This window comes from Dromaius novaehollandiae, chromosome 29, assembly GCF_036370855.1.
Source record: "Dromaius novaehollandiae isolate bDroNov1 chromosome 29, bDroNov1.hap1, whole genome shotgun sequence".
Lineage (NCBI taxonomy): Eukaryota > Metazoa > Chordata > Aves > Casuariiformes > Dromaiidae > Dromaius > Dromaius novaehollandiae.
Window position 1 is genome coordinate 795,949 of NC_088126.1, and position 20,657 is coordinate 816,605.

General features: G+C 66.4%; 2 protein-coding genes and 1 non-coding gene across 5 annotated transcripts; 1 reads left to right on the plus strand and 2 right to left on the minus strand.

Moving 5' to 3' along the window:
* Positions 1-1,278: 1,278 nt before the first annotated feature.
* On the minus strand, positions 1,279-12,656 carry NPR1 (natriuretic peptide receptor 1). The gene is made up of 22 exons (XM_064499038.1): positions 11,924-12,656; positions 10,683-10,882; positions 9,843-9,956; positions 9,371-9,506; positions 8,999-9,090; positions 8,778-8,913; positions 8,455-8,539; positions 8,244-8,364; positions 8,065-8,139; positions 7,900-7,977; positions 7,568-7,672; positions 7,378-7,449; positions 7,142-7,301; positions 5,555-5,710; positions 5,304-5,472; positions 5,058-5,204; positions 4,827-4,950; positions 4,664-4,732; positions 2,673-2,847; positions 2,505-2,603; positions 2,332-2,423; positions 1,279-1,577 (listed from the first exon to the last, which is right to left on the minus strand). The coding sequence occupies exons 1-22, from the start codon at positions 12,600-12,602 to the stop codon at positions 1,515-1,517; spliced, it is 3,147 nt and encodes a 1,048-aa protein (XP_064355108.1). The 5' UTR covers positions 12,603-12,656; the 3' UTR covers positions 1,279-1,514.
* A 1,271-nt stretch (positions 12,657-13,927) lies between these two features.
* Positions 13,928-13,999, minus strand: TRNAM-CAU (transfer RNA methionine (anticodon CAU)). The gene has a single exon. It is a non-coding gene; the product is annotated as a tRNA-Met (tRNA).
* Positions 14,000-14,280: 281 nt separating this feature from the next.
* Positions 14,281-20,562, plus strand: ILF2 (interleukin enhancer binding factor 2). Of its 3 annotated transcripts, none has more exons than XM_064499066.1 (15): positions 14,281-14,391; positions 14,602-14,641; positions 15,104-15,148; positions 16,227-16,331; positions 16,689-16,766; positions 16,962-17,064; positions 17,145-17,210; positions 17,352-17,468; positions 17,668-17,746; positions 18,212-18,299; positions 18,558-18,619; positions 18,895-19,009; positions 19,489-19,579; positions 20,030-20,197; positions 20,407-20,562. In XM_064499066.1, the coding sequence occupies exons 1-14, from the start codon at positions 14,387-14,389 to the stop codon at positions 20,188-20,190; spliced, it is 1,155 nt and encodes a 384-aa protein (XP_064355136.1). In that variant the 5' UTR covers positions 14,281-14,386; the 3' UTR covers positions 20,191-20,197; positions 20,407-20,562. The 3 variants fall into 3 exon arrangements, with proteins under 3 accessions (XP_064355136.1, XP_025953878.1, XP_064355137.1); XM_026098093.2 differs by having other exon boundaries at positions 14,282-14,391; positions 14,602-14,661; positions 15,106-15,148; XM_064499067.1 differs by lacking the exon at positions 14,281-14,391 and having other exon boundaries at positions 14,602-14,643; positions 15,105-15,148.
* The last annotated feature ends 95 nt before the right edge of the window (positions 20,563-20,657 follow it).

The window sequence follows — 20,657 nt, forward strand, 5'->3', positions numbered from 1 at the left end:
CCAGGGGGGAAGAGGAAGCGGCCCCGCGGCCGGAAGCGCCCGCCCTCCTCTTCTCCAGCGGCCAATGGGAGCTCCAGTCCCGCCCAGAGTGGCAGCGCGGCCGGGCGGCGCGGGCCCCTCCCAACGGCTGCCCGAGGGGGCGGGGCCGCCCGGGGCGGCGCGGCCAATAGGAAGGCGGGGGCGGGGCCTGCCCCGCGCGGCTGCCCCGCCCCCGCCGCGCCGCGTGCTCCCCTCGCCCCTGCGCGGCTCTGCCCCGGGCGCGGCCCCCCCGGAGCCCTGCAGAGCCCCCCCCCCATGGGGCCCCCCCCAACCCCCCCCAGGCGGGCACTGTCTGCAAAGACACCCCAGTCCCCTGGCCTTGCAGTGCCCCCCCCCCAGTATGCACCATCCCGCAATGCCCCCCCAGTGTGCACCGCCCTGCAATGCCCCCCCCCAGTGTGCACCATCCCGCAATGTCCCCCCAGTGTGCACCGCCCTGCAATGCCCCCCCCAGTGTGCACCATCCCGCAATGCCCCCCCCCAGTGTGCACCGCCCTGCAATGCCCCCCCCAGTGTGCACTGCCCTGCAATGCCCCCCCAGTGTGCACCGCCCTGCAATGCCCCCCCCAGTGTGCACTGCCCTGCAATGCCCCCCCCAGTGTGCACCATCCCGCAATGCCCCCCCCAGTGTGCACTGCCCTGCAATGCCCCCCCCAGTATGCACCATCCCGCAATGCCCCCCCCAGTGTGCACCGCCCTGCAATGCCCCCCCAGTGTGCACTGCCCTGCAATGCCCCCCCAGTATGCACCATTCTGCAATGCCCCCCCCTCTCCCCCGGTATGCACTGCCTTGCAATGCCCCCCCAGTATGCAATGCCCTGCAATGCCCCCCCCCCCCGGTATGCACTGCCTTGCAATGCCCCCCCAGCATGCACCATCCCGCAAGGTCCCCCCCAGTATGCACTGTCCTGCAGTGCCCCCCCCGCCCCCCCCCACTACACACTACTGGGGCTCCCTCCAGCACACGCTGCCTTGCAAAGCCCCCCCCCCTTCCCGGGTCCCCTGGTTCCCTTGGGAAGCCCCCCCGGATACCCACTGCCCTGCAGACCCCTCGGGTGCCCCGGTCCTGCACAGCCCCCCCAGCTCGGCCCCACCTGCACAGGCTCCGTGCAAAGTGTCCCCCCCCCCGCTGCACGCTGCGGTGCAAAGCCCCTGCCGAGCCCCCCCGAACTGTGCTGCGGGGGCGGAGACGGGGGATGCCGTGGGGGGTGCGGGGGGGCGCAGGGGGGGCACGCCGAGTGCAGTACACAGGAGCTTTATTACAAAAATCAGAGCTGTGTCGCTGCGGGCCGGGCGGGAGCGCTGCCCCCCCCCGCGCCGGCCCTCCCCGGCCCCCCCGCGCCGCTCTCCCGGCCCCCCCGCGCCGCTCTCCCGGCGGGCCGCGGCCGGGTTCCCGCACGGGGAGGGCGGGGTGCGGCGGGGGGGGCTGGGGGTGGCGAGGAGCCGCCCCGCGCGGTGCGGGTGCCGGGGGGGGGTCAGCCCCGGGTGCTGCTCCCGCGCTCCCCCAGCAGCCAGTACGTCCTCACCTTCCCCTTGCCCTGCGCGGAGAGAAGCGTCGGGGGGGGCCGGGGGGGCCAGGGCCGGGGGGGCGCGGGGGTGCTCGACGCCCCATGGGGACCCGGGGGCAGGGGGATGCCCAGTATCCCAGTGGGGCTGGGGGGGCTGGGATGCGGGGGGGCAGGGGGATGCCCGATATCCCTGGGGGGCTGGGGGGGCTGGCGGCAGGGGGGGGCAGGGGAATGGCCAATGCTGCAGTGGGGCCGGGATGCAGGGGGGGCAGGGGGACACCCAAAGCTGCAGTGGGGCCGGGATGCAGGGGGGGGCAGGGGGACGCCCAATGCTGCAGTGGGGCCGGGATGCAGGGGGGGGCAGGGGGACGCCCAATGCTGCAGTGGGGCCGGGATGCAGGGGGGGCAGGCGGACACCCAATGCTGCAGTGGGGCCGGGATGCGGGGGGGGGCAGGGGGACGCCCAATGCCCCCGCTGGACCAGGGCGCAGGTGCTGCCCCATCCCAGCCAAGTTGGGGGGCAGGGGGTGCCTGATGCCCGGGGGACCCGGCTGCAGGGGCTGCCCCACATCCCAGGAAAACGGGGGTGCGGGGGGGGCACAGGGCGATGCCCGTGGCCAAGCGGGGCCGCAGGGCCGAGGGGCAGGAGGACGACGAAGGTCCCCGTGGGGCCGGCGCGCAGGGACCCAAGGCGACGCCCCACGTCGCAGGGGGGCTGCCCCACATCGCCCAAAGCCGGGGCCGCGGGGGGGGCCGGGGAGGTGCCGCCGGGCCGGGGCTGCACCTTCATCTCCACGTCGCCGCGCAGCTGCAGCTCGAAGCAGCCGAACTCCTCCAGCACGGCCCCGGTCACCGCCGAGATGTGGATCTTCAGCGCTGCCGGACGCGGACACGGACACGGCGCCGTCAGCCCCGGCGGGCGCACCCCCGGCCCCCCCCCCGCGCCCCGCGCCCCACCTTCCCCGTTGGACTCCATGCGCGAGGCCGTGTTCACCGTGTCCCCGAAGAGGCAGTACCGCGGCATCTTCAGTCCCACCACGCCGGCGCACACCGGCCCTGCGCGACACCCGTGAGCCGAGCCGCCCCGCGGCCCCCCCGGCCCCCCCGGCCCCCCGCCCCGCTGACCCGTGTGGATGCCGATGCGCAGCTTGAGCTGCTGCTGCGGGCGGTGGCGGATCTTGAAGGAGCGGACGGCGTCCAGCAGCGCCAGGGACATGCGGGCCACCTCGCGAGCGTGCAGCTTCCCGTTGCGCACCGGCAGCCCCGACACCACCATGTAGGCGTCCCCGATGGTCTCCACCTGCGGCGACACCGGGGCTTGGCCTGCGCAGCTGCCTCCGTGCACGTGCTGCACGCGTGCGCGGCTGTCACGGGGGCGTGCGCCTGTTTTGGGCCCTGTACATGCACGTGTGTATGTATTGGTGAATGTGCAGGTGTTTGCAGCTCCACCTGTGCTCCTCCGTGGGCGCACGGCCACCTGCGTGCATGGATGTGAACGTGACCGTGGACGTGTGTGAGCATGGATGTGAACGTGTGCAGGGATGTGAACGTGACCATGGATGTGGACGTGTCCATGGATGCACGTGTGCATGGATGCGGACGTGTGCAGGGATGTGGACGTCTGCACGGATGCACGTGTCCATGGATGTGAACGTGACCATGGACGTGTGTGAGCATGGATGTGAACGTGTCCATGGATGTGGACGTGTCCATGGATGCACGTGTGCATGGATGCGGACGTGTGCAGGGAAGTGGACGTCTGCACGGATGCACGTGTCCATGGATGTGAACGTGTGCAGGGATGTGGACGTGTCCATGGATGCACGTGTCCATGGATGCGGACGTGTGCAGGGATGTGGACGTGTCCATGGATGCACGTGTCCATGGATGTGAACGTGTGCAGGGAAGTGGACGTGTCCATGGATGCACGTGTCCATGGATGTGAACGTGTGCAGGGAAGTGGACGTGTCCATGGATGCACGTGTGCATGGATGTGGACGTGTGCAGGGATGTGAACGTGTCCATGGATGCACGTGTCCATGGATGTGAACGTGTGCAGGGAAGTGGACGTGTCCATGGATGTGAACGTGTGCAGGGATGTGGACGTGTCCATGGATGCACGTGTCCATGGATGTGAACGTGTGCAGGGAAGTGGACGTGTCCATGGATGCACGTGTCCATGGATGTGAACATGTGCAGGGAAGTGGACGTGTCCATGGATGCACGTGTGCATGGATGTGGACGTGTGCAGGGATGTGAACGTGTGCATGGATGTGAACGTGTGCAGGGATGTGAATGTGTCCATGGATGCACGTGGGCATGGATGTGAACACGTGCCTGGATGTGGATGTGTCCATGGATGCGGACGTGTGCAGGGATGTGGACGTGTCCATGGATGCACGTGTGCAGGGAATGTGAACGTGGGCGTAGATGCACGTGTGCATGGATGTGAACACGTGCCTGGATGTGGACATGTCCATGGATGCATGTGTGCATGGATGTGGACGTGTGCAGGGATGTGGACATGTCCATGGATGCACGTGTCCATGGATGTGGACGTGTGCAGGGATGTGGACGTGTCCATGGATGCACGTGTGCATGGATGTGAACGTGTGCAGGGAAGTGGACGTGTCCATGGATGCACGTGTGCATGGATGCGGACGTGTGCCTGGATGTGGACGTGTCCATGGATGCACGTGTGCATGGATGTGAACGTGTGCAGGGAAGTGGACGTGTCCATGGATGCACGTGTGCATGGATGCGGACGTGTGCCTGGATGTGGACGTGTCCATGGATGCACGTGTCCATGGATGTGAACGTGTGCAGGGATGTGGACGTGTCCATGGATGCACGTGTCCATGGATGTGAACGTGTGCAGGGAAGTGGACGTGTCCATGGATGCACGTGTCCATGGATGTGAACGTGTGCAGGGAAGTGGACGTGTCCATGGATGCACGTGTGCATGGATGCGGACGTGTGCAGGGAAGTGGACGTGTCCATGGATGCGGACGTGTGCAGGGATGTGGACGTCTGCACGGATGCACGTGTGCATGGATGCGGACGTGTGCCTGGGTGCGGACGTGTGCAGAGCGCACCTGTGTGCCCATCGCGCTCACCTTGTAGACGTCGAAGTTGTCGATGATGGCGTCGAAGCAGGTGTAGAGGTCGTTGAGCAGCGTCACCACCTGCGCCCGGCGGAGAGGAGAGGCGGCGTGAGGCCGCGGGTGCCGGCCCCGAGCCCCCCGCACCCCCCGCGCCCCCCGCCCCCCCGGCGCTCACCTGCATGGGGGTGCTCTCGGCCGACAGCGCCGTGAAGCCCACGATGTCGCTGAAGTAGATGGTGACGCTGTCGAAGGCCTCGGCTTGCACCGTCTCCCCGCGCTTCAGCTGCTCCGCCACCGAGCTGGGGGCACGGGGCAGCGGTGGGCGCGGGCTGGGCGCGCTGCCGGCCCCGCGCCGGGCGGGGGGCTACGGGGGGGGGGGGGGGGGGGGCCGCGCCGCCGCACTCACTGGGGCAGGATCTGGTAGAGCAGGGCTTCGGCCTTGCGCTTCTCCTCCAGGTAGGCCTGGGTGCGCTCCTCCACCAGCTCCTCCAGGTTGTTGGCGTACTGCTCCATGCGCGACAGCAGGTTGTCCAGGATGTTGCCGCTGCTCTCCCTGCGGGCGGGCGGGCGCTGAGCGGCTGCGCGGGCCCGGCCCGACCTGGGGCACCGCGATGGAGCCGGGGGTGTGGGGGGGGGACACACGCGGCGGCACCTGTTGAACTTGCGGATCTGGACCTTGATCTGGCTGAAGTCGGGGCGCTCCAGCGCGTCCTCGGCCCAGCAGTGCTGCATGAGCTGGCCCAGCTCCTCGGCGTGGCTGCCCACGCCGGCCGAGGGGCGGAAGCTGGGGCGCTCCCCGCTCTTCACCCGCTCGATGATCTCTGCGGGGCGGCGCGGGGGGCCGTGAGCGGCGCCCCGGCATCCCCCCCCCCCCCGCCACCCCCGCCCCGCCCCCGCGCTCACCCTTGGGGCTCAGCTCCAGCCCCTCCACGTAGAAGACGCCGTTGCGCAGGGCGATCTCTTGCAGGATGATGCCGAAGCTGTACACGTCGCCCTTCTGGGTGCCGCGCGCCGGCGGCGTCTCCATCCGCAGCAGCTCCGGCGCCGTCCACAGCTTCTCTGCGGCACCGGCGGCGGGTCAGCACCCCCCCCGGCATGGGGCTGGGGTCCGGGTCAGCACCCGCCAGCGTGGGGCTGGGGTCCGGGTCAGCACCCCCCGGGGTGGGGCTGGGGTCCGGGTCAGCACCCCCCCGGCATGGGGCTGGGGTCCGGGTCAGCACCCCCCCCGGCATGGGGCTGGGGTCCGGGTCAGCACCCCCCGGGGTGGGGCTGGGGTCCGGGTCAGCACCCCCGCGGCACAGGGCTGGGGTCTGGGTCAGCACCCCCCGGCGTGGGGCTGGGGTCCGGGTCAGCACCCCCCCGGCATGGGGCTGGGGTCCGGGTCAGCACCCCCCCCGGCATGGGGCTGGGGTCCGGGTCAGCACCCCCGCGGCACAGGGCTGGGGTCTGGGTCAGCACCCCCCGGCGTGGGGCTGGGGTCCGGGTCAGCACCCCCCGGGGTGGGGCTGGGGTCCGGGTCAGCACCCCCGCGGCACAGGGCTGGGGTCCGGGTCAGCACCCCCCGGCGTGGGGCTGGGGTCCGGGTCAGCACCCCCCCGGTGTGGGGCTGGGGTCTGGGTCAGCACCCCCCGGCGTGGGGCTGGGGTCCGGGTCAGCACCCCCGCGGCACAGGGCTGGGGTCCGGGTCAGCACCCCCCGGCGTGGGGCTGGGGTCCGGGTCAGCACCCCCCCGGTGTGGGGCTGGGGTCTGGGTCAGCACCCCTCCGGCGTGGGGCTGGGGTCCGGGTCAGCACCCCCCAGCGCGGGGCTGGGGTCCGGGTCAGCACCCCCGCGGCACAGGGCTGGGGTCTGGGTCAGCACCCCCCGGCGTGGGGCTGGGGTCTGGGTCAGCACCCCCCGGCGTGGGGCTGGGGTCCGGGTCAGCACCCCCCCGGCATGGGGCTGGGGTCTGGGTCAGCACCCCCCGGCGTGGGGCTGGGGTCCGGGTCAGCACCCCCCCGGCGTGGGGCTGGGGTCCGGGTCAGCACCCCCCGGCGCAGGGCTGGGGTCCAGGTCAGCACCCCCCGGCATGGCGCCGAGGTCCCGGCAAGCGGCACCCCCGTGGGTGCTCAGGGCGAGGGTCCGGGCGAGCAGGAACCCCCCACTGACGCAGGTGCTCAGGGTGAGCAGGGACCCCCAGATGCGGGTGCTGGGGGTCTGGGCAAGCAGGGACCCCGCTGATACGGCTGCTCAGGGTGAGTAGGGACCCCCCCGATGTGGGTGCTGGGGGTCTGGAAGAGCAGGGACCCCCCAATGCAGGTGCTGGGGGGCCGGGCAAGTGGGACCCCCCCAACATGGGTGCTGGGGGTCTGGGCGAGCAGGGACCTCCCTGATAGAGGTGCTCAGGGCAAGCAGGACCCTGCCACGGGTGCCGGGGGTCCGGGCGAGGCCCCCCCATTGCAGGTGTCGGGGGTCCGGGCGAGGCCCCCCCCCGCGGGGGCCGGGGCTCACTGGCGAAGAGCGCGTGGGAGTCCTCGCTGTCGGGGGCCAGGCGGAAGCTCTCCAGCCCATAGTCGGTGATCTTCAGCACGAAGCGGCTGTCCACCACGCAGTTGGACGACTTGAGGTTCCCGTGGGACACGATGACGCCGCTGTGCAGGAACTGCATGCCCTGGGGGGCCGCGAGCGCTCAGCGCCGCGCCGGGGGGGGGCTGCGGCCCCCTCCCTCCCCCCCGCCGCCTCGTTACCTTGACGATGTCGTGGGTGAGGGAGTAGCGGAACATCCAGTCCAGCGTGATGCTCTCGTTCTCCAGGATGTCCTGGGGGCGCGGGGGGGTGACCACGCCGGCCCTGGCCCCCCCCTGCCCCGCCGCGGCCCCCGCAGCCCCGATGCCGGGTGATGGGCGCCGGCCCGGCCGGGGGGGTGCTCGGCGGTACCTGGAGGCTGCCGCGCGGGCAGTACTCGGTGAGGATGCAGATGTTGGGGGGGTCGGTGCAGGCGCCGACGAAGCGGGTCAGGTGCTCGTTCTGGACGTCCCGCATCTGAGGGCGGCGGCGACGCGTGGGGCTCTGCCCCACACCGGGGACCCCCAGGCCTCGGGGGGGCGGGGGACGTGCCTGGTCCCCACCCCACGCCGTGCCCCCGCCATCGTCCCACACCCCGAGCATCCCTGGGGAAGGGACCCAGGCGTCCTGGCCCCCCAAAACGGACGGAGGGGGCAGCCCCTGCGGCCCCCCGGGAGCATCGCGCCCCGGCGGCGAGCACCTACGTGCTTCAGCTCGAACAAGACCTTGCGCGTCAGCTCGATCCGCTTGCGGTTGAGGTGCTTCACGGCCACGAGGTTGCCCTGGGGCGGGGGGGACGCGGGGCGGTGGGTGCCCGGCGGGGCGGGGGGCGTCCGGCCCCGCTGCCGCGCCGTCCCCCGGCCCCGCACCTTGTAATACGCCGTCTTGGCGTAGACCTGGAACTGCCCCTCGGCCGTCATCAGCGAGCCGTAGTTGGAGCCCCGCTGCGGGAAGCGAGCGGCGGTGAGCGGCGCCGGCCGTGCTGTGCCATGCCGTGCCGTGCCGTGCCGGGCCGTGTTGCACCGCGGGGTCCGGGCCGGCCGCTCACCAGCGAGAGCGTGAGCTTGCTGCCGGCGCTGCGCAGGTGCTTCTCCAGGCTGCTCATCTGCACGTCCTCCCAGCGCACCCGCCACAGCTCCGCCGCCAGCTCCTTCTCCAGCTGCAGCTTCCTGCGCCGCGAGGGCAGGATGAGGCCCCGCGGCACCGCCGGCCCCCCCGGCCCCCCCCGGCCCCGCCGCGCCCCAGCGCCTGCCCCACACCTGTAGATGAAGAAGGAGGTGACGGTGATGGCCAGGAGGATCAGGCTGACCACGAGGGACAGGATCTCCAGGGTGGACAGGTTGGCTGCAAGACAGGAGGGAGCGGTGAGGGGCCGCGCCGGGCACGACGCCTGCGGGCTTGGGCAGACCCCGGCGGTGCAGGACCCCGGCAGTGGTGCAGACCCTGGCGGTGATGCAGACCCCGGCGGTGCAGGACCCCGGAGCTGCTGGACCCCAGAGCTGATGCAGATCCCAGCAGCGATGCAGACCCCGGCGGTGCAGGACCCCGGTGGCGCGGCGGGGGTCCCCGGCGCCCGGCTCACCTTTGCGGCACTGCGGGTTGCTGTTGTCGAAGCCGCAGGGCGGCACGTCGGGCGGCACCACGCTGCCCGGCCAGCGGATCTCCCGCCCCGGCACCATGTGGATCTTCTTGGTGGTGCCGTTGTAGTTGGCCACGATCTGCCGGGGGGGAGAGACGCGGTGGGAGACCGGCCCGGGGGGCCCAGGGGGACGGGGGGACCAGGGGCCCAGGGCTGGGGCCCACCTGAAAGTCGCCCCGCGCGGGGTCCATGTCCCACAGGGAGTAGTCGCTCTCCCGGTCCCCGTTCTCGTCGATCTTCAGGAAGCCGGTGACGCCTGGGGACGGAGCCGTGAGGGGCGGGGGGGGACCCGCCTGGGGCGCCCCGGCTGCAGCCCCCTTCCCGCGCCGCGGCCCGGTGCCAGCCCCGCGGGGACGGCGGCCCCGGCGCTCCCCAGGCTGTAAATCTCCGTCCCGGCAGCTCCGATCCCAAAATACCAGCCTGGGAGCGGGGCAGGCGGGCGCCAGGCAGGCGGCACCCAGCCCTGCCGGGGCTGCGAGGGCGCCGGGCCGGGGACGGGGCTGGGGACAGGGTTGGGGACGGGGGCGGGTGCCCACCGTAGAAGGTGCGGTTCCACATCTGGCGGGTGATGGCGGTGGCGTTGGTGATGGAGCCGCCCCGCTCCAGCGTCTCGTTCACGGCCTGGGCGTAGAGCAGCACCCCGTCGTGGAAGGCCGCCGCGATGTAGTTCATCTGGGGACACGGCGACGGCTCAGGGACGGGTCCTTGTCCCCAGCATCCCCAGCTCCATCCGATGTCCCCTCCATTCCCTGCTTCATCCTGCATCCCCGGCGTCCCCAGCCATCCCATGTCCCCTCCATCCCGCGTCCCCCTGTACCCAGCTCCATCTCATGTCCCCTCCATCCCCACCTCCACCCCGGTTCCCCTCCATCCCGTGTCCCCTCCATCCCGGGTCCCCTCCATGCCCAGCTCCATCCCGTGTCCCCAGCTCCATCCCGTGTCCCCTCCATCCCAGGTCCCCTCCATGCCCAGCTCCGTCCCGTGTCCCCAGCCCCACCCCGGCCCTACCAAGCCGTCGCGCATGGTGAAGTTGAAGTGGGCGCGCGCCTCCTCCTTGAGCCGCGCCAGGAAGGGCCGGTACTCGGGGTTCTCGGGCTCCTTGTAGGTGATGATGGTCACGGCCTGGGGGGACAGCGGCTGGGAGCGGAGGGGACGGGACCTGCCCGGGCCACCCTGCCGCCTCCCCGGACGGGGTCACCTGTCCCAGGGGCCTGGAAGCCTGGCTCCCCGCCCGGCCTATTAATAGCCTCCGTTCAAGGCAGGGCCGGAGCTGGGACCTGGGGAAATTAATCTGGCTTCCTTCCTCCTCGTCAGCTGCCAGCAGCGGGGAGCGAACGGGCAGGGCCGGCGTGGGAGGCCGGGCCGCTCCACCAGCTCCGGCGCCCGCCGCGGCTCCGTGCCAGGCTCCGCTCACGGGCCGGAGGCTGCGCTCGCGCGGGGGAGAAGGGGGCACGCGTGCACGCCCGGGCGCAGGCGGGGGCACACGGGTGCGGGCGGGGGCACATGTATGTGTGCCCCGTAACACATGCACGGAGGCTGGCATGCCCGGGAGCGCGCAGGTGCATGCCCAGGCACCCATGTGCATGCCCGGGAGCGCGCGGGTGCATGCCCAGGCACCCATGTGCATGCCCAGGAGCGCGCGGGTGCATGCCTGGGCACCCAGGTGCATGCCCGGGAGCGCGCGGGTGCATGCCCAGGCACCCATGTGCATGCCCGGGAGCGCGCAGGTGCATGCCCAGGCACCCATGTGCATGCCTGGGAGCGCGCGGGTGCATGCCCAGGCACCCATGTGCATGCCCGGGAGCGCGCGGGTGCATGCCTGGGCACCCACGGGTGCACAGGGCTCACCTCGAAGGCCTGCCGGGCGCTGGCGTCATCGCGGTCGCCGCGCTTCCAGGGCCGCTGGGGCTCGGGGAAGCGGGCGCCCTGCAGGCTGGCCCCGAAGATGTCGATGTAGAAGAAGGCGTAGTCGCCGCGCGTGAGCCCCTCGCGCCAGGCCTGCAGCATCAGCTCCCGCAGCGTGTCCGGGGCGCAGCACACGTAGACGACTGCGCGGGGTGACACGGCTCATGGCCCCGGCCCCCGGGGGACCCCGCCGCCGAGCCCGGCCGCAGCCCCCTCGCGGGAAGCTGGAGCCCGGCGGGGGTTCGGAGCCCATCCTGGCCGCGGTGGCGAGGGCCGAGCCGGCATCCCGGGGGGGCACGTCGTCGGGGGGGCGCCGCGGACCCCAGGGCAGCGGGGACGGGGGTCCCCCGCTCCGCCGCTCTGCCCCGGGCCCTGCCCGCCGCCAGCGCCCAGCCTTCCTGTTTTCCCGACGCCGTTTCCTCCTCCGCGCGGCCCCGGTCGCTGATTTATTCCCGGCGGCGCTGGGACCGCCGCGGCCCCCCCCCGCCCCGCTCCCCGCGGCCCCGGCGGCAGCACCGACCCGCCGCGCCTCGGGCGCCGGCTCCGCCCGGCACCGCCCCAGCATCGGCGCCCGGCGGGGGCTCAGGGCGGCTCGGCCGCGGCCGCGCTCGGTGGCGTCGGGGCGCCCCGACGGCCGCCTCGGCCGTGCCAGCGCGGGGCAGGCGGCGCCCCGGGAAAGCGGCCGGGAAGCGGGAAGCGCCGCGGCCCCGGGGCCGAGATACCGGTCGCGGGCCGGGCTCCAGGCCTGGCCGGCGCCCAGCGGGGCCGGCGGCCGGTGCCAGCCCGGGACGGAGCGGCGCCCGGCGGGACACAGCGGGGCCGGGGCCGGGCGCGGCGGCGCTCTGGGTGCAAAGGGGCCGGGCGGGGGCAGGACCGGCGCGTGGGCAGGCGGACACACGTGTAGCCGTGCCTGCACGCCCCCGCACGCCCCTGCACGCCCGTGCACACCCCTGCAAACACATGCACACCCCTGCACGCCCCTGCACACGTATGCACATCCCTGCACACCCCTGCACACCCGTGCAAACACATGCACATCCCTGCACGCCCCTGCACACGCATGCACACTCGTGCAAACGCATACGCACTCGTGCACATCCCTGCACACCTGTGCACACCCCTGCACACCCCTGCACAACCCCGGAGGCGCTCCGTCCCCCGCCCGCTGCCCCGGCGGCTCTTACTCCGGCCCTTCTGCTTGATCTCCTGGATGATGAAGGAGTAGTTGCCCTTGTCGCAGAAGACCACGTCCATGACGGTGAGGTTGCGCAGCGTGGGCAGCTGGACGTAGAGCCCCTCGGCGGCGAAGAAGCAGGGCCGGTCGTCCATCTTCTCGTCCCAGTAGACGAGGAGGGCGCGGCGGGTCCAGCCGAAGCGGCGGTGCAGCTGCACGCCCAGCTCGCCCAGCTTGCGGTGGCTGGGGCCGGCGCGGGTGGTGAGCCCGAACTGGCCGCGCTTGTCGTCGAAGCCGTGGGCCTCGGCGCCCGCCGTCACCAGCGGCAGCCGCCAGTGGCTGGTGAATCGCGCCACGGGCGCCGCCGTGTACACGCAGCCGGGGCCCAGGAAGGCGGCGGGCTGGTGGGCGAGGCGCAGGTCGACGGCGGCCAGCGGCGCGGCCATCTCGGAGCAGACGCCGTGGCGGTCCTCGCTGCTGCCGAACACCCAGCGCAGGCTGTAGCCGGGCAGCAGGTCGGCGCGGGCGTTGACGGCGGCGGCGGCCAGGCGCACGGCCGGCCCCACGCGCGGCCAGGCCCACGCGTAGCTGAGGTTGCGCTCGGGCAGCACCACCGCCAGCGTGAGCGTGAGCGCGGCGCCGCGGCCGGCCGCCGCCAGGGCGCCGAGCAGCGCCAGCGCCGCCAGCATGGCCCGCGCCGTCGGCCGCCGGCACTGGGCACCGCGGGGCGGGCGGCGCCGCCTTCCCCGCGCGGCCGCGAAGGGCCGTTCCCGTGCGCCGCGCTTAACCCCTCCCTGCCCGCGCCCCGACGGGACGGGCCCCCCCGCGCCGCCGCCGCCGCCGCCGCCGCCGCGCCGGACGCGCCCACGGAGCGGCTCGGCCGCGGGAGGCGAGCGCGGCCCCGGGGGGGGGACACGCGGGACACGCGGAACACGCGCGCCCGGCGCCGCCGCCCCCGCCGCCGCGGCTGAGACCGGGCAAACTCGCGGCAGGCGCGGGGAGGGGGGCGGGGAGCGCCCCGCCCCCGCCGCTGCTGGCGCCGTCCCGCCGCTGCCCGACTCCCCCCCCCGCCGCCCCCCCGCGCGGTCCCGCCGGGCTGCGCAGGGGTCGCCGCGCCGGGGGCGTCCCGCGGGGGCCCAGCACCACCCAGCGGCTGCCGGCACCGCCGGGCCGGGGCCGGGGGACCCCCCGGGGGAGCCCCGCTGGCCCCGACTGCCTGGGGACACGCGCGGGACTGGGCACCCTGGGGACATGCATGGTCCTGGGGACACGCGTGGTCCCAGCCACCTTGGGGACACGCACGGTCCTGGGCACCTTGGGGACACACACGGGACTGGTGACCCTGGGGACAGGCATGGTCCCAGCCACCTTGGGGACATGCACGGGACTGGCCACCCTGGGGACACTCATGGCCCTGGCCACCCTGGGGACAGGCATGGTCCCAGCCACCTTGGGGACACGCACGGGACTGGTGACCCTGGGGACAGGCATGGTCCCAGCCACCTTGGGGACATGCACGGGACTGGCCACCCTGGGGTCAAGCGCAGCATGCCCCGCCGCCCCGTGTCCCGCCGCCCCGTGTGCAGCACGAACATGCGCGACGCCCCGGCTGCGTCCCGGCCGCCAGCCCAGCCCTTCCCAGCGCCCCGGGGGACGCGCGGTGCCCGGGAGCGAGCACAGCACCGCCTGCATCCCGGGACACCCCAGCACGGCCGCTGCGGGCGCCGGGGCGGGGGCACCGCAGCACCCACGTCCCGCAGCCGCGGCCTCGCCCGCCCGCCGCAGCCCCGCTGCAGCCGTGCCCGGGCTGCGCCGGCCCCCGCCGCTGCGCGCTGCAGCCCCCGCCGCTGCCTGCTGCGGCCGCGCCGGGTGGGCGCCTTTCTGGGTGGCAACCAGCAGCTCTGGGCGGAGGATTAGGGAGCACCGGAGGTGGTGGCAGCAATTAATGCAATTAGCTAAAGGGCTAATGAAGAAGGGGGGGGGAGGAGAAGAAGAGAGGGGAAAACGAAAAGTTTAGCAGAGGATGGTTTCGATCCATCGACCTCTGGGTTATGGGCCCAGCACGCTTCCGCTGCGCCACTCTGCTCGGTGACAACATGTTTCTTTCAGTGCTATATGGACAGATTACAGCGGCTCATTTGGCATGCACGCATGCGCACTGAGCGCTCGGACAGCTCCATTCATGGACGTTGTACTCCCTCCAGTGGCCGCTAGCAGTCCAGCGCGTGCGCATCACGGCGCCTCCGCTGGCCACTCCCACCCCTGCCCGAAGCAGCATGCGATTGGTCACTTTCCGCCCTCGGGCTTAGAGTGATGGTTAGTCGAGCCAATGGTCTGAAGCGGAGCTCTCCCACCGACGGCCCTTGCGAGCGGCGGGAGCCAATCGGCGGCCAGGTTGTTGCGGGGTGTGGGAGCGCAGCCCGGCGGGTTCTTCTCGGCGGCGGTGGGGTTCATTGTTCGGTGCGGCGGAGCCATGAGGTGCGCGGGGCCGGGCGCTGCCCGTGAGGGGACGAGGGACCGGGCCGGGGGGCGCTGCCCCGTGAGGGGACGAGGGACCGAGACGAGGGACCCGGGGGGAGCGCGGGCCGAGCCCCCGCGGAGCTGCCCCGGGCTGGCAGGGGAGGAGGCGCCGGGCGGCCTGCGGGGACAAACGCCCGTTGTCTAAACCGACCCTTCTCTCTTCCGCAGGGGCGACCGAGGCAGAGGCCGTGGCGGACGCTTTGGTTCCAGGGGAGGCCCTGGCAGTGGGCGAGTCTGGCTTCTGCTTTAGAGAGGGTGGCTCTCTAGCGTTGCAGGCCTAGGGGGTGGGTCAGGCCGCTCTCCGGAGCAGGCTGCCGGGGTCACAGGGGCCGGGGCTCTAGTCTGCAGTGTAGCACAGGGTTACTGTGAGGAGTAGAGCGGGTTGGGGGGCGCTGGCATCTCCCAGCCGGTTCTTTCACCACTGCTGGTGCAGGGAAACCCTGGTGTGCAGCCACTGTCTGATCACTCCAGGGTGGTGGGGCACTAAGGTATCGTTAGAGGGGTTATGAAGAAAGCTTTCCTATTTCTGTAGGGCCTTTCCTTCATCTTGGGGGCAAATCTTAAAAGAACCGTGACTGAGGGGGGTAGCGGGAGGGTGGCGATGACACAAACCGCCGCGAACAGGTACGCACCCCTACAGAGAATAAAGTTCTTTTTTCTTTCCCCCTTTAGGTTCCGGCCCTTTGTGCCGCACATCCCCTTTGATTTCTATGTCGTGAGTAATTGTATCCTACCGAGCTGTTTGCAGGCAACAGCTGTAGGACTTTTGTTTGTTTAAAGATGCTGCCTTAAAGTCTTGTTTGCTGGCTTAACTTGATGATTTAACTTTTAGCTAAGCTGGAGTAGAGAAGCTCACTGAAAGTGCAAGCAGCTGTTGGTTCAGTAACTAATCTGAAACAAACCTACTTACTATCTCTGTTGGTTTGGATTGTTTGAAGTACATGCTTCACCCTGGATGAACAGTGTGCGGTTAAGGAATCATGATTACAACAAATAATGCCTACAGGTTTACTGCTTTTTAAGGCACCCACTCTCCCAAACCCTCAATTCTGTCAAATCTGTCTGTAATATGAACATTTTAAATTACTTTGATAGCTGTCACTCACCCTTCAGATGTTCTCCAGGCTCCTCTGCGGTGTCAGTCCTCGCAAGGACCAACAGGAACACGAGCCTTTCCTACCCTTTATAGAGGGAAATAGTTTCCTTCTGCTGCGCATCTGTGCTTTAAAGACCTGTGACTCTTTCAGGGAAAAGAAGTTTACTTATTCTTGCCTTCCAGATACTGTGGCTGTGAACACTGTCATAGCAACTGAAAAGCTCTGGCTATCTGCAGACAAAGCATGTTACTCTTAAGGGACTCTGATGTAGCTACTTAAAAAAACCAAACTTATCTACTTTTACTATTGACAGAGCCATGCTTAAATTAGGTCTACTCTGTCTCACATGCCCTAATTCTTTGGCTTAGAAACTAAACACCATACGGTGCAGAACATACTTAAGTGGATTTGTACAGGCACTCTAGTGCCTAATGTGCCACTTCTAAAGACCTGCTGTTGCTGTTAGAGCACATGAACGTATATGGGCAGGACTGCCAGCTCTTGTTACCCCTTTAGGATAATGTAAAAGTTAAATTATAAGAGCAACGAACTTAAGAGCCTGATTGGGAATCACAAAGGAACCAAGCACCAGAGAATTAAAACATGAAAATGTTTTATTGTCTTGCCAATGAGCAGGTTGAACCAAAGTCTGTTTCCTACTTGGGCTTTGCAGTCTGATGTCTGATCCCGTTTCAGTGCGAAATGGCTTTCCCACGTGTAAAACCTGCCGCAGACGAGACTGCGTTCAGTGAAGCCTTGCTGAAGAGAAACCAGGATCTTGCTCCAACTGCTGCTGAACAGGTTAATAGAACTGTGTTATTTCATGTTGAAAATTACCTTAAATTCTCTAGCTAGATGTTACTGCAGCATTAGAGAAACCAGAGAGACTATCCTTAGATAGGAGAATATAGTTTATACGGTACTAGTAGTTACTAGTCTAAGAGCAATCATTTGCCCCTGAAATAGATACTGCAGTAGAAATATGGGTGGCATTTCTTGAACAGTGGTTTCTAAACATGCTTATCTATTTAATAGCTATCTTACGTTGGGGCTGTCGGCATTAGGCTGTGTGAGATTGGATTATCTTTATCTCAAGATCGATCGCGGTTGTACTAGACAATGGACTGGTGCTACCACCCCTCTCTAATTCCTTTTCAGGCGTCTATTCTTTCTCTGGTAACTAAAATAAACAACGTGATTGACAATCTAATTGTAGCGCCAGGAACTTTTGAAGTGGTAAGTCAAACTTTTTTACTTGAAAAAAGCTACGTGGGGAGACATTTCAGCACAGGGGGATACTGGTGTTCCAGCTACCAAACTGTGCGCCAAGTACAACTACTGTGATTTTTTTGGTTGCTTAGTTCATGCTGTCTCCCAGAGAAGCAGCATGTGCGTTAACTGCATTAACTTTTGCTTTGTTCTTTCAACCAGCAAATCGAGGAGGTTCGCCAGGTAGGCTCCTACAAGAAGGGCACCATGACAACAGGGCACAACGTGGCTGATCTGGTTGTGATTCTGAAAATCTTACCCACGTGTGAGTATTACTTACTTTGACTGCTGCGCTCAGCCAGCAGCACTAATCCTGCTCTAACTGCCTCTTCTGCTTCTCCCTAGTGGAAGCTGTGGCAGCCTTGGGAAACAAAGTAGTGGAAAGCCTGAGAGCACAGGATCCCAGCGAAGGTGGGACACTCTCCTGTGTAATATGAGGTAGAGGGGGCAGAGCTGAGGAGGACAAATACTGACATTAGTATTGCTGTTCCCAGTCAACATGGGGACCGTCTTCCTGCCCCTCTGTGAGAAGTTCTTGCTCTTTCTCCCCAGTCCTGACCATGTTGACCAACGAGACTGGCTTTGAGATCAGCTCGGCCGATGCAACAGTGAAGATCCTTATCACCACGGTGCCTCCCAATCTCCGCAAACTGGACCCAGAACTACACCGTAAGGGCTCAGCTCGCTCTGTACTGTATGCAGGGGTGGAGGGGCTTTTACAGATCCATTACAGAGCAGGGACAGTCACTGAGTCACCCTGGATGTTCAGGGTGAACCTTCACCAGGAGAGGGGAGCCGGCTGGCCTCCCCTGGCTTGTAGCTACTCACTTTCTGGTTGAAAAATGAATGTTTCTGCTGCTTCTTTCAGTGGATATCAAAGTGCTGCAAAGTGCTCTGGCTGCCATCAGACACGCTCGCTGGTTTGAAGAGAACGCTTCTCAGTCCACGTGAGTTGGACCTTAAGCAGGAACTGTAGCTCTAAGGCCTGGTCAAAATAATCTCATTTATAGAGAATAAAAAAACCTTATTACCCCCCCCCCCCCCCAATGCAAAGGGCGTGCCTCAGTATCTGAGCTAACATTGCCACTAATCTGTCCCCTACATTAGTGATATTGAAGGCTCTTTTAAACCGGATGGTGACTGAACAGCACAGTCTTAAATCCGCTTGTAAAGCGGCGCCATGTAGTGACACTGAAACTCAGCTATCCCAAATCGGTATCCTCGCACACTCACTGTGCATGGTGGCCGTTCTGCCTGGGTCTCGCTGAACTGCACTGCTGGGTACCTGCTGCGTAGTGCAGTGACTGCCAGGGAGAGGGCAGTGCTCTCCCTGCACTGCAAGAGCAGCTCCTGCTCCTGCAGCAGGACTGCGGGTGACGCATTATAAACGCTGTTGTTGCAATTTTCTCCAGAGTGAAGGTCTTAATCCGACTGCTAAAAGACTTGAGAATTCGATTCCCTGGTTTCGAGCCCCTTACTCCGTGGATTCTCGACTTGCTGGTGAGTGCACGAGGGGGACACTGATGTCCTGCCAAATGCACTGTACCTCTGACCTGTGGATTTTCCCCCACTTGGGTACCTGCACAGTTGCCTGCATGGCCTGTTCCTTCCTCTGTTATTTTGTAACTGCCTGCACATCCCTGGGCACTAAGCAGCTTCTTGTAGCTCCAGCAGCAGAAGGATTTGGGATGCTTCACTTCCCTTTTATAAAGCCATTCTTGTCCTAACACCCTCTTTCTCTTTCCCCCCCCTCTTCAGGGACACTATGCTGTGATGAACAATCCCACCAGGCAGCCCCTGGCTCTGAACATTGCTTACAGGTCTGTTACCTTCTTTGCTTCACTTCTGTGAATTCCTGCTGTCATCTTAGTTTTGAAAACACCAAATAAAAAGCATTGGTATGTCAGGACTTTACAGTCTGAAGGAACCTGAACTGGAGACAAAGCAAACTTCTCGTGTACTGATGCTTATGGCGTCTGTCTGTGACCTACCCAGATTCCTGTCTCTCTGCCTGTTTTGGCCTGCTTTGCAGATCTTCGGGCTGTTACTGTGCTGGCTATGGGCTAGTTCCTAACATGCAGTGTCTTGTCCACAGGCGCTGCCTTCAGATCCTCGCTGCGGGGCTCTTCCTCCCCGGATCTGTTGGTATCACTGATCCCTGTGAGAGTGGAAACTTCAGAGTCCACACGGTCATGACCCTCGAACAGCAGGTGAGCTGCCTTGTCTGCTGAGGCGGGTGGGACTAATATCTGCCCCCCAGAAGTCACTTCCTGCTAGATAACTGCATCTAGGAATACCTTGCATCCTTACTATGTACCAACCAAATTTCCAGAGAAACTATAGGCTTAACTTGTTGGAAGCTTGTTTCTGTGGGTAGGGGGAAGAGCAATGGGAGAATCACTGCAGAGACTAGCAGCAGTTTTCATAAGCTAATATTCCACATCCTTGCAGAGCAGACCATTTCTTACCTGAAGCAGAGCTGCGCTGCTGAAGGACTCAGATCTGGCTAGATCTTTCAGGGTGCTGAGTACAGAGCACCAGCTTCTTCTGACCTTGTGTCGTGGAGAGAGGGAAAACTGAAGAGGGGGAGTCCAGTGCTGCTCAGTGCTCTTGTAGCAGAAAGCCTCCCAAGTTGCTGGCTGGGAAGGGATGCTGCGTGTCCTCTGACTCTGTCACCCCCATGCTGTAGGACATGGTGTGCTACACAGCGCAGACGCTCGTCCGGATTCTCTCTCATGGCGGTTACAGGAAAATCCTCGGCCAAGAGGGTGACGCCAGCTGTAAGTACGGTCTGTGTAATGCGTGGCTCTTCCTCCGCGCAGACTTGCCAACACTTCTGCCTGGGAGCGCTCCAGGAGGGGGAACAGGACTAGTTTCCTGTGTTGCTCACAAAAACCCAGAAACGGAGCGGAGAGGCCAAGTTTCTGCCACAAGCAGCTGTGCTGCTCCAAAGGGGAGGCTGCTGCCCCAGCAGGAGAGCTACCACTGCTGGGAAGCAGCTGCTTCCTTGCCCTGAGGGGCCAAAGTGGCTGTTTGCAGCAAGCAGCAGTTGCTGGAGCAGCTGCTTAGCGGTAGGGTAACTCCTAGCTGGCGATGCGGGTGTCGTGCTTCCCCCTGCCAGCACCTACCGCGGCTGCGCTCCGTGGGAGCGGGGCTCGCCCGCGCTGCCCGGCGTCACCCCGACAGCGCCCGGGGGCCGCGAGCTGCCTGCTCAATGCCCCTGTTTGCAGACCTGGCTTCCGAAATGTCCACGTGGGATGGAGTGATAGTGACGCCTTCCGAGAAGGCTTACGAGAAGCCCCCAGAGAAGAAAGAAGGAGAAGAGGAAGAAGAGAATCAGGAAGAAACTGCTACAGGCGAGGAGGAGGAAAGCATGGAGACTCAAGAGTGACTTGCAGGTAAAGCCTGCTGTGCAGTTGTCTGTCTACTGCACCCGTGGGTGAAGGGAGCCCCAGGCATGTGCCTTTCCCCCACGCTGTCTGTGCCAGGGCAGTGGCCGCTGAAGTAGCGCTGCTGCAGAGTGGGCCTGACAGGGGAGGGAAGCGTCTGGGCTGCCCCCACCCCGGGGCAGCACTCCCACCATAGCGGCCTGTTCTCTCCCCCGCAGTTTGACTCCCCACCCTTGAACGTCGCTGGCTGAGGCACGTGAAGAACCACACCGAGAACGTAGCTTCTCCTCAGCAAACGCACCGAGCTGATGTGACCTGTTCCTTGTACTTGTCTTGTTTTTTATAGGTTGACATTAAACTGCTCCCCCTTTTGAGCGCGTTCTATCTGTTCAGGTGGAAGAACCTCCCCAGTAAAAATGGGTTGGAAAAGGGTCTGACACCCTGGGCTGGGGTTCTGGGCCTCAAAACA